This window comes from Silene latifolia, chromosome X, assembly GCF_048544455.1.
Source record: "Silene latifolia isolate original U9 population chromosome X, ASM4854445v1, whole genome shotgun sequence".
Taxonomy (NCBI): Eukaryota; Viridiplantae; Streptophyta; class Magnoliopsida; order Caryophyllales; family Caryophyllaceae; genus Silene; species Silene latifolia.
In genome coordinates this window covers 246,671,095-246,683,785 of record NC_133537.1, presented here as the reverse complement: position 1 = coordinate 246,683,785, position 12,691 = coordinate 246,671,095, and the positions used below count along the sequence as shown (strand labels likewise).

Genomic DNA, 12,691 nt, shown 5'->3' with positions numbered 1-12,691 from the left:
TCTCCTTATTATTGGCCTGACCCAACGATAATAAGGAGATAAGGGGCAATTATTGTGCCTGGAATTTTGCACTACTGACAGGATAGAATTCTACTCTAGCCTAACGCTCAGGGTAGGATCGCTAGGGTAGCCCAAGTTTGGCACTAGTCGCTGAGCCTAGACTCCCGCATCATCTTCAGAATCAAGTTCAACCCTGGCCTGACATTCAGGGTAGGATCGTCAGGGTAGCTCGAGCCTGGCACCAGGCATGAGAGGACAACGGTCAAATGTAAGGCCAACATTTGACTAAGTCATGGATAATTATATAAGATTACTACCACTTAAATATGGTAATTAAGATCATATTAATGATGAATATTTGGTCATAAAGAGGGAGCATTAATAGGCATTAATGCACAATTATGGAGCAATCAAGACCGCATTTAAGAGGGCAATTAATGAAGCAATTAAGAGAGAATCTTTGCCTTTAATGGAGAATAATTACCAAGGAGTTTTTACCATCCAAGAATCACTATATATAGAAGACAAGGAAAAGCTCATGGATCATGGAACATTCGATGAAGAACATACACAACACATTCTACATTATCTCTCACAAACATACAAACTACAAGCTACAAAATACGTAGAGAATATTACAAGCATTATCATTATCATACTTATATTCTCCAAATATTATAGTGAAACCTCTCCTGGCTTGGTGCCCGTGGTTTTTTTTCCAATTAAAGGGTTTTCCACGTATAAATCTTTGTGTCATGTTCTCTTTTATTGTTTATTATATTTACGTTTGTTTCTACTTACGTTATAATCAACCCTGCAAAGGTACAATCATGATAACATCAAAATAGGATAATACTAGTTAACCCCCATATTATTCTACCCCGGTCATATTTCCAGCCCTGCGCAAAATACGGATAAAACAAGCAGGGTACATCTTTATCTGATTAAATCCACTGGAAGCGTCCATGAATGTGAGCATCTTATGTCCTGTCGTTGCATCTACCATGGCATCAATATGTGGAAGAGGGAACGGAACTTTTCCATTACCACTACGTTTGCAAGCCATTCAAGGTACATTAATTCCCTGATCATGCCTATATCTAGGAGCTTGTCCACTTCTTCATTGATAATGGCGTTTCTTTCTGGTGCAAATTTTCGTCTTTTCTTTTGTACATGCTTGAAAGATGTGTAAATATTGAGTTTATGGGTAATGACATTAGCACTAATTCCAGTCATATCAAAATGAGACCAAGCAAAACAGGAAGATTTATTTTTAAGAAAACTCACTAATTCGGGCCTGACTAAATCAGGAGCGTCAGAGCCAACTAGAACATACCTTTCAAGATACTCAGGGTTGAGGATTATCTGATCTGTTTCCATCCTATGTGGTGCTACATATGTGCTCCTGACAAGGTACGATAATTGTTATGCGAGGGACTTACCTGCCTTGGATGGCTTTAGGGCTTCTGTATAGCATTCCTGGGCTGACTTATGCTCACCTTTGATGGTTCCTACTCCCCAGTCTGTTAGTATCTTGATACACTGATGATAAGTATAGGGGACAGCTTTGACATTATGAATCCAGGGCCTTCCCAGAATGACACTGTAGGAGGATAGACAGTCTAGAACTCCAAATCTTTCATAAGATGCAACGCTTTCAGCATAGGTAGGGAGATAGATCTCTCCTAATGAATTCTTTGTCTCACCGCTAAACCCTACCAAGACACTGGATTTCTTGGTGATTTGATCCTCGCTGATCTTCATGGCTTTGAGTATGTCTAGCATGATCAGGTTCACTGAGCTACCTCTGTCTACCAAGATTCTCCTTACGTTTGCAGTTCCAACTTGCATGGAGATCACCAGGCCATCATGATGTAGGTCAAGGATGCCTACCAGATCACAGTCACCGAACGTGATAGGTGGTATGTTGCTAGGCTTACAAGGCGACTTAGTTTGAGGAGTCTTGGCTATCGTTTTTGCTGCTGAACTGGTCAGGCCACAAATCTCTGATCCGCCATTTATGAATTTTACTTTATAGATTGGAGGTGGTGGAGGGATATTGCATTTTTGCTTTTGCTCTGGGTTGACTTTGCCAGGATCTTCATTCCTGCCTCTGGCCTTGATCAGATCTTTGAGGTATCCTACCTTTAACAGGTATGCCACTTCTTTCCTGAGAGTAAAGTAATCCTCCGTTGTATTCCCTATATCCATGTCAAATTCACACCACTTGGTATGGTCCTTCCTTAAATTTGGGTTGTCTGACTTTCTGGGCCACCTGACCACTGGTCCCATGTTGTCTAGTCGCTAGATCAAACCTGCAATGTCAACGCAGAAGTTATCTTCAAAGATAGGCGGATGAACTTTAGCCTTACCTTGTTGTTCTTGTTCTAGGTTGACTTCTGCCTGATCGGGCCTAGTATATGGACCACTCATATAGTTATTTCCCCTACTAGTGCTTCTCCTATTCGGTTTGTCATAATATTTTGCATTGCAGGATCCTCCAACCTTGTAAATCTTGTCTTCCTCTAGCCTGATATAGGCAAGGGTCTCTGCCTGGACATCTTCGAAGGAATGACAGGGGTACTTGGTCAGCTCACCATAAAGATCACTATTAGGTAGTAATCCCTGCCTGAATGCTTCCACTGCTGTTCCAACGTCACACCTGGGAATTGACACTTTCTCCTTGTTGAATCTAGCAAGGAAGACTTTGAGGGTCTCATCTGGTTTATGGGTAATCTTGTACAGTTCACTGGAACGTTTCTCCAACTCCCTGCTACTTGCGAACTGTCGGTTGAATGTGTTGATCAGGTCAGCAGAGGATCTGATACTTCCATTTGGCAGGTTGATATACCACTGCAATGAAGGACCGATCAGTGTTGTTCCAAATCCTTTGCACATGCAAACCTGCCTAAATTCGCTGGGAATAGATGCAACCAATATTTTTTGCTTGTAGAAGGCCACTTGGTTTTGTGAATCTGAGGTCCCATAATAGGTCCTCATGGATGGAATCACAAATTTCTTGGGAAGATCTAATTTAGTTATCTCGTCTATAAAAGGCGAGTCAGCATAGCTTTCATGGGCAGCTTCCTCCATGCTGTCAGGGACTCGAGGTATTTTTTGGAATTTTTCATTGAGCTTCATGATTTCCTGGACTATTGCCATCATGACGGTTGCTCCTATTTCATCAGCTTTATCATCTTTGGGGGTCTCTTCATCAATGTTGATCATGTTTTTTACACCACTTGGACTCCCAAAACTAAAGAAATCAAAGTGCTTGATAATCGATGAGAATGGGGTTCCTAGCTGGATTTTGGAGCCTGATCCCTTTGATTTCTCTAATTTTTGTTTCAAGGTTGACTCAGATTATTTAAGTTGCAAGATGTTAGCCTGTAGGTCTGTTATTTTTTGTGATGCAGCAGTCAATTGTTCTTCTATGGTTGGTTGAGACATGTTTTTGCTAGTTTCTTTGTTTTTTGGATTTTTTGTGTGAAAGGAAAAAAAGATACTAATGACCTAGATGCCCCACGGTGGGCGCCAATTGTCTTGGGTGGATTCTGCACAAGGTTGAATAAGGTTAGGGTAGAGTTTTTTGTAGGGTTAACTAGCTCGTTTACCTTGTTTAAGACTGCAGGGCAGAATACAATGTAAGAAAGATAAAGTAAATAAAATACGCGAGTAAGACAATAGATTTTGTACGTGGAAAATCCTTTAATTGGGAAAAAACCACGGGCACCAAGCCAGGAGAGGTTTCACTATATATTTGGAGAATAACAACGTAAATGGGAATAATACATAGTATTTTATCTGTATTGTGGTTGTATTGATTGTAAGGTGATAGCCTGTATCTTGGAATGATCTTGGTTCCTCCTTATATAGTTGTCTTCGTGTTTGCTGAATAATCTTCACAATTAAGGATGAATATTTCCTCTTGATGACGCCATTAATTGCACCTTCAATGCTCTTCATTACCAGGATTAATGCTTGGCCTTTATGACATAATCTTCTCCATAATTGTCTCTTAATTGGTGTAATATAGCCGGAATATTCTCCATAATTATCCTTGACTCAATCAAATATTATTATCTTATTTGACCGTTGCCCTCTTCTGCCTGGTGCCAGCCTTCAGTTAGCCTGACGTTTCTGTCCTGATTGTCAGGCCAGGATAGAATTGAATCCTGAACATAGTGCGAAAATATCAGGCCCAACAGTAGCTAATAGAAGTAGGATTTGAAACGGCTACAAGGGTTCAAACGAGATAACAAAAAGGTAATGTATGGCTTATTTGAACGGTAAGAACCGCCTTTCCTCATGTACTTTATCATATGAACGCGTAAAAGTTAAGAAACTAATGTCACACTTATGCAGTTTGATATTACACCTTCCACAAGGAGAACCACACTCAAGCCTAATTGACAATGAGACCAGTTTATTGATGTTCCTGGCCTAGGAAGCTCTATAAACCTCAGAATTTAAGTAGTTTACCAACATAATTTTGTCAAATCTAATTTGCATAAGGCATGTCAAATACGGTCAAGACTTGAATTATGAGCTTTCTTTTCATAAATAATGGGTCAAAACACTGTACATGGATAACTATATGGGATTCAAATGCAAAAACAATGCAATTTAACACCATTGTTATTTAATTCACCAAGACTCGACCTAAAACAAAGGAAAAACATATTTTTGGATTTTAAAATTTTTAATTTTTATGGGATTTTTTTTGTTTAAATGCACACAACATAATATAAAAGCACATAACTGAAATAAATCACACAACATAATTAAAGACTCCTCCCCCAAACCTAAATGTCAGAGTGTCCTTATTGTGACGCCTACAGCATAGCAATCACACAACACATTTCCGGCAACCTAAAGGACACATCTAACAAAAGGAATGGAAAAGAACTAGAGATAATACAATAAAAGTAGATACAAGGAAAAAGAATATCGGGTAAAAGCTTAGGAGTTCCCCCAAACCAGCTGCAAAAATAGGGGAAAATGACCAAGCGCGGTGCAATTCCATCATCAACTGGCTACGTTTCAGACCCAAATGGCAAGGATACTCGATTGAGTTCACCAATACTCGATCGAGTACATGCATGGCGAGGAATTCTTGCACTTAAAAACAAATGCCATTCAAGGCACAATCAATACAACTTAAAGCGCGTAAAAGTAAATCAAAAAGTAATGCATGTGCTACACACAGACATAAGTAGCACCAGTAAAAAGTATAAGCAAATAAAATAAGCAACGAATAAAGTTCCGGCTCATCAAACTCAAAATATAATATAAAATATGAGCAAGGATGCTCATCGCTCTTCAAGTAATCATCACTAGGAAGGAGATGGGGTGCTTCATCCATCATAGGAGCTTCCTCAAAAACTTTGACGGACTCCCCTTGAAAAATCTCGGCCTCCAAGGCATCCAGCTCAGCTTCCAAATTAACATATTCATCAAAGCTGTAAACCGGCTCGGGATGAGGCTTATCTCCATAAATCAACCTCTGTATCTCATCCACCTCCTCGCTCCAGGAATTCATGGCCAAACATGGAGCAATCATTAATAGGGGATCAATAACATTAAGCATATAACATGGAGCTACTGAATGAGGATGCTTTAAAGCATTATCAAGAACAAATTTAATAGTATCATCCCCAACCCTTAATGTGAAACTACCATCCCTAACATCTATGAGTGCTCCCGCAGTGTGACGGAACGGTCTACCAAGAATAATAGGTACTTGGGAGTCTTCAGCCATATCCATTACAATAAAATCAACTGGAATGAAATACTTCCCTACTCTAACTAGCACATCTTCTAAGACACCCATATGGCTCATTAAAAATCTGTAAGCCATCTGTAGGGTCATATTGGTAACACGAAGTTGACCTATATTTAACTTTTTGCATACAGAATACGGCATGACACTAACACTAGCTCCTAAATCGCAAAGGGCTTTATCTATGGCTATACTACCAATATGACAAGGAATAGAAAAACTCCCTGAAACCTTTACCTTTAGTGGTGAGTTAGGTTGCAATGTGGTTACGCACTCCTGAGTGAATGCCACCGTCTCAACTTCATCAAAAGACCGCTTCTTTGATAAGATCTCCTTCAAAAACTTAGCATACGTCGGCACTTGAGTTACCAATTCAGTAAATGGCACACTTACTTGAAGATTCTACACTACCTCCATGAACCTCCTGAACTGTTGTTCAGGCTTCGATTTTTGTTGTTTGTGTATAAAAGGTAGTTGAATGTTAATCGGCTCGGCTTCTTTTACTTTTTCTTGGTTTTTTGAAACATCAGCTCCACTCAGAGGGGTTACTCGATCGAGTCTTGGGATCACTCGATCGAAGACCCTATTTTTTCCAATGTCGTAGTTGAAACACGAGAATTATCAGCTTCTGGGGTGGATACTCGATCGAGTCCAGGCAGGCTCGATCGAGTACACGACTTTCTTCGTTTTTTCGTCTTTTTTCTTATCCCGTGTTTTATCTTTGCCATTTTCCTTCTCGTCATCACTTAGCTAAAGATTATCCAATCCCTTAGGATACATATAAGAAACCTCATCTTCATAAATGGGCATCTCCGGACCTTGATAAGTAGTACCACCCCTCAGTGAAATAGCATTAACTTGTTCAAGTGCTTGTTTATCTTGAGGAAGAAGATTGTCGGGCTGTTTCGAAGTATTTTGAACCGCCATTTGAGCAATTTGAGTGTCTAACATCTTGTTATGAGTTATAAGTTCAGAAATTTGAGCCATTTGCTTTTGTTGAATTAGAAAACTCTGTTGCAACAAAGCCTTCATCTCCGCCATTTCATTACTAGGAGCTTGTGGAGGGGGTTGCATCTGCTGAAAACCTCCTTGTCTTTGTCGAATAAAATTCCCTTGTGGTTGATTACCATGATTCTGGGGAATAATATAGGCATTCTGCTGCGGGGCTTGATTGAATACATTTTGAGCTCTTTCAAGGAAGAATTTACAATAGGGAGTACCTTGCTTGAAATACTGAAAAACATGAACCTGTTCAATTGTACTCATACATCTGGCCGTAGTGTGACCATAAATCCCACATCTTTCACGGGACACTTCCTGTTGAACCATGGCATGAACTGTTTGCTGATTTTTCAAGGACTGGGATGTCTTCAATTTGGTTATCTGAGCAGTTAAGGCCTCCAGCTGTGCCGCAACGACATTATCTGATCCACCCCTCTTGTACTACATATGGGGTTACCATACTTGGCAGTATGGGTAGCTATTTGATCGATCATCTTCTATGCAGTATCATCATTGGTATTATCCTGGAATCTCCCATTAGCTGAAGAATCAAGTAAAGCTCGATGATCATCATACAAACCATTGTAAAACTGGTTGCAAAGAAACCACTTAGGAAAACCATGATGGGGGACTAAACGAACTAGCCTCTTGAAGCGAATCCATGCCTCATTCAAATCTTCAGTGGGACTTTGTTTGAAGTTGGTAATTTGACTTCTCAAGGTTTTGGTCTTCTGCGGTGGAAAGTATCTCTTGTAGAATGCAAGAGTTAAAGTATTCCAGTCAGTAAACCCATGATCCTATCTAAGTCACGGAGCCATTCGGCCGCCCCATCTCGCAAGGAAAAAGGAAAGAGAACCTGCTTCGCCTGATCTTGAGTTACTTCAGCAGCCAGTGCAATAGAGCAACAATAATTAGTAAATTTCTCCATATGCGTGGCAAGATCCTGATGTGACTCCTATTTACGGACATTTAGTCCCCTAACTAGCCTAATTTCTATACTTTCTAGTATGGATTAAGGTCGTTTCTTGTCTTTAGCCTCCTTCTATACATATTTTATGAGGTTTGGTTTCCTTCACTAGTAGAAAAAGTCTCATTGACATCGCCATGTTAACATCGCTTCTTTGTAAAAACGATGTAAAAACCATAAGCTTAACTATTGACATCGATTTTTAAGATAAAACGATGTAACCTATTTTTAATTTTTTATTTACATCAGTTGCTAGCATCGGTTATTTGAAAATCGATGTTAATTTATTCCCATTATATCGGTTTTACTAGAACCGATGTCCATCTTTTAGATGATACTCATGTTACATCGGTTTATTGAATTGATGTAACACGGGTTGTTATTCCATATTCCAATAAACATATCTCGTAACTTATATTTAAAAAGAAAAACCCTAAGCCTCTGAAGAAGATAACCCCTTAGCTCCAAACACCATTGCAAGCCATCGCCCTCCACCGTCTGTGTACCACCCTCGACGACCACAGTACAACCGCGTCCTTTGCCATCACGTCCTTCATCACACGGTTCGTTCGTTTCCTTACCCATTATCGTTCACACCAGGCCGACCACCACAGTCCTTCATCTCTGTTGCAACTGCGCCATCAACCACTCTCCTTCGATGCTGATATATGAATAAAGGTACATACAAATAATAATCAGTATTTATCTTATTGTTTCTTCATTATATTACTGCTGATTGAACGAGTTTTTCGACGAAAAATGTTATGGATTGATTTGGTTTCCGATTTGCCTTCTGATAAACTCATGCTTGTTATGGTCCGATTTGACTTTTGATAAACTCGTGCTTGTTATAGACAATTTTGTTTTTTTGTTAGTAATTTATCAAATTTTGTTCTATTTGAATGTATCAATTTGGATTCGTTTACGAAGCTGCTGAATTTTCAGATCACTGTACATGATTTTTGGGATATTTTCTTTGATTTTTGGAAGAAAATTAGTGAAACTGAGCAAGTGAGTAGTTATCAAAACCTCAAATTTTTGATTGATTGAATGAGAAATTGTTGACGAAGCTTCTGGGTTTTTCTAAAATTTGGGGGAATTTGTTGATACTTTTAAGGATTTGTGTATTAGGGTTGTGGATTAAGTAAAAGTGGGTAGTTACTGAAACCCTTGAACTTGTATTTAGTAATCTCTACACTGGTCGAATTTGTTGTTCTGACTCTGCATTTTCGTCATTGCAACGACAAAGATTGCCATCGTTGGAGTCATTTCTTGCTCCAGTTGACCTCACAGATGGTAGGATAATCACCACCCTATTGTCGGTTGCTAATGATATAGTTCAATCGTTTTCTAGGGTGAAAATGCCCTTTCATCAGAGAAGCTTTGGGTCTTTACTTATGCAGATTGGTTGTGGATGGATGGTGACAGTCGATGGTGGGCTTGTGATTGCAGGTGGATGGTTGGGTGGTGGCAGCACTGAGTAGTCGTAGTTGGGCCGCTAGTGTAATACTCCGTATTTATGAGTCTTTGGGTACTCTATCGAGTAGGCCTTACTCTGTCGAGTAAGGGTAAGTTGCGTTTTAGAAAAGTTTCTGACCTGTTGGGTACTCGATCGAGTAACTAGGATACTCGATCGAGTAAGGGGGTACTCGATCGAGTACCTTGGATACTCGATCGATTAGCCGGTTTTACGCGGAGTTTTCTCGGGTTTTGTTAATTATGCGATTAAGATATATAACCTTCGTCGTCATTATTCTAAATCACTTTTGCAAAACCTAAATTACTGTTTAAGAGAGAAAGCAAGCAAGTTCACCATCTTAATCGCATTATTAGCAATTCCTGGAGTTTGGGAGGTCGGTTCTCATCGTTGATTATACCGTTGAGTTCCTTGTGTCGAGGGTAAGATCTATGTACCCTTTTTATTGCCTTTCCTTTATTTTGGTTAAACCCTAATTTAGGGATTTGGGGGTTTATGTGTAGTATGTGATTTGGTAGCGTTTATATGTCGTATGATAGGAGGAGGGTTCATAGAGGAAGCTTTTTGATACAACAGTAGAGACCGTCTGACAGTGTGCTTTCCATGTAGGATTTCCTACTCAGTATTAGTCCCATAATGGGATGATTGTTGGTGTGTTGAGATTGATTGTTTGATATAGTAATTGTATTGTGATTGTGATTGTGATCGTTGTCTATGGTTCGCGAGGCGTGGCCTCGGCTGAGTGAGGTCACTTGCGGGAGTGGCTTCACGCCCTAGTTTCGCCTTCTGTGGAACCCGCCACAGAAGGGATGTGCACATTAATGGACAGGGTTATCGCTCACTATGTGGAGCGGGGATTTGGTGGGTACGACTGCAGACCCCCACTGGGAGGGCTGGTCCAGTGGTCAGTCAATGATTGAGATGATTGGATTTGGCGTGATTGTGTGTGTGTGACAGTTAAGCTGTCTGTTTATCTTATTGTTAATATATATTGAATTGTGTGATTAGTACTGACCCCGGTGTTGTTTTGTAAACTTGCGGTGATCCATTCGGGGATGGTGAGCAGATATTGAGCAGGTATTGAGATGAGTACAGGGATAGCTGGGATTGCCATGACATGATGATAGGAGTCTTCCGCTGTAGCTTATTAGTTATTTACATTTCAGTTAGAACTGTAACACCCCCATACTCCGAGTGCCTTACCAGGACCACTCAGGTATGAAGACATCACCATCTCGGTTGCCCGAGGTATGATAATCAAATAGACAAAACAGAAACAACATTTATTATAAGTAATTTAATGAATAAGTACAATCCTCGAAACCAAACTGAAAGTACAATACATTATTCCAAACTGTCTGTTCTCAACTGAAATGTAAATAAAACTAAACTACGAATGGAAGACTCTATCGTCATGTCATGGCCATCCCAGCTATCCCAGTATCATCTCTATACTGTTCAATATCTGCTCACCATCCCCGAATGGATCACCGCAGTTTTACAAAACAACACCGGGTCGATACTAATCACACAATCAACATAGATAACAACAATAAGACAAATAGACAACCGAATCACACACACACACACACACACACCAACTCCCATCATCTCAATACTTCGATCCCACCGGACCAGCCATTACGCGATGGGGGACCGCAGCAATTTCCCACCTAAGCCCCGCTCATCGTACGAGCGATAACCCTGTCCATTAATGTGCACATCCCCTTTCGTGGCGGGTTCCACGAAGGGCGAAACTAGGGCGTGAGATCACTCCCGCAAGTGACCCCACTCAGCCGAGAACGCATCTCGAGAACCATCAACAACACAACCACAAGCACAATTACAAACACAATCATCATATCAAGCAACTAACTACAACACATCACCAATATCCCATTATGGGACTAATACTGAGTAGGAAATCCTGCCTGGAAAGCACAACACGCGGACGGTATCTACAAATGTCTCAAAACGCCTCTTCTATGAATTCTTCTCCTAACATATAACATATAAAGACTACCAATTACTTACTATTCATAAAACCCCCAAATCCCAAATTAGGGTTTGACCAAACCTAGCAAAACATTATATAAACTATATTAAAAGCTTACCCTCGACGCAAGGAATCCAACGACACGAACTACGACACGAATCGACCGTCGAACTCCGGGAATTGTTAAGGATGCGATTAGGAAGATGACGATTTGCTTTCTCTCTTAAACAGGTTTTAGGTTTTGGTAAAAGTGAATTAAAACAACGACGATTAAGTTTAAATACCCTAATCGCATAATTAACAAAACCCGAGAAAAACTCCCCTAAACCGGACACTCGATCGAGTACCCAAGGTACTCGATCGAGTACCCCCTACTCGATCGAGTGCCCCACTACTCGATCGAGTGCCCAACAGTCGAAACTATTCTATTCTGCAACATACCCTTACTCGACAGAGTAAGGGCTACTCGATAGAGTACCCCCAAGACCATAAATACGGAGTATTACAGTCTTCCCTCCTTAAAAGGAACTTCGTTCCCGAAGTTCAATCCACTACTAAACAAAGGTACTCCCATAAGCTTCCCGACTCGAAGGTCAAAATAAACACAACGTAAAACATGCTACTAACCCAACTTATCCCGACAAACATACCGACACAACATATAAAAGGGGTGTAAAAACTCTTAAAAACTCTCGCGATCATCTCCTACCCCCCTAAAAGAAACAAGGTTACGTCCCCGTAACCATACATACCTGATCAAAAAGGAAAGGGTAACGCTCTTTCATTATATCCTCTGCCTCCCATGTAGCTTCCTCAGTCTCGTGGTTAGACCAAAGGATCTTGAGCAAAACTGTCTCACCACTCCTGGTCTTCCTAACCTTTCGGTCTAGGATCTGCTTAGGCATCTCAAGGTACGATAAAGACTCATCCAGCTCTAAGCTCTCTGCCTCCAACACATGTGACGGGTCACTCACATACTTCCGCAGCTGCGATACATGAAACACATTATGCACTCTCTCCAAAGCAGCCGGTAAAGCCAAACGATAAGCCACTTCCCCAACTCGCTCTAAGATCTCATAAGGCCCTATAAACTTCGGACTTAGCTTGCCTTTCTTCCCAAATCTCATGACTCCACGCATAGGAGACACTTTCGGAAGAACCTTGTCCCCAACCTGAAACTCTATGTCCCGACGATGTAGATCTCGCATAACTCTTCCGTCGATCATGGGCTGCTCTCATACGTTCTCACGATCATCTTAATCTGTTCCACCATCTCATGTACCATCTCTGGTCCTAAAACCACTTTGCCTCGGACTATCGTCCCAACAGATCGGACTCCTACATCTCCTCCCATACAAAGCCTCAAACGGTGCCATACCAATGCTTGGTGTGATAGGCTTTGTTGTTGTAAGAAAACTCTATCAAGTCCAACCTCTGCTCCCGGCTACCACCAAAATCCATCACACA

The 12,691-nt window shown here is 40.7% G+C and overlaps 1 protein-coding gene across 1 annotated transcript; it reads right to left on the bottom strand.

The window, feature by feature from the left end:
- Positions 1-536: 536 nt before the first annotated feature.
- Positions 537-2,292, bottom strand: LOC141619888 (uncharacterized). The gene is made up of 5 exons (XM_074436905.1): positions 1,443-2,292; positions 1,337-1,391; positions 933-1,049; positions 802-814; positions 537-614 (listed from the first exon to the last, which is right to left on the bottom strand). Exons 1-5 carry the CDS (start codon positions 2,290-2,292, stop codon positions 537-539), a joined length of 1,113 nt encoding a protein of 370 aa, XP_074293006.1.
- Between the last annotated feature and the right edge of the window lie 10,399 nt (positions 2,293-12,691).

Bases quoted from the DNA above. Each gene is read 5' to 3' on its own strand.
- LOC141619888 (XM_074436905.1), bottom strand. From the start codon at position 2,292: ATGGGACCAGTGGTCAGGTGGCCCAGAAAGTCAGACAACCCAAATTTA. The intron at 1,392-1,442 runs GTAAGTCCCTCG...GCACATATGTAG, and splicing joins CCTAAAGCCATCCAAGGCAG to CACCACATAGGATGGAAACA. The intron at 1,050-1,336 runs GTATGTTCTAGT...TTGCAAACGTAG, and splicing joins AACCCTGAGTATCTTGAAAG to TGGTAATGGAAAAGTTCCGT.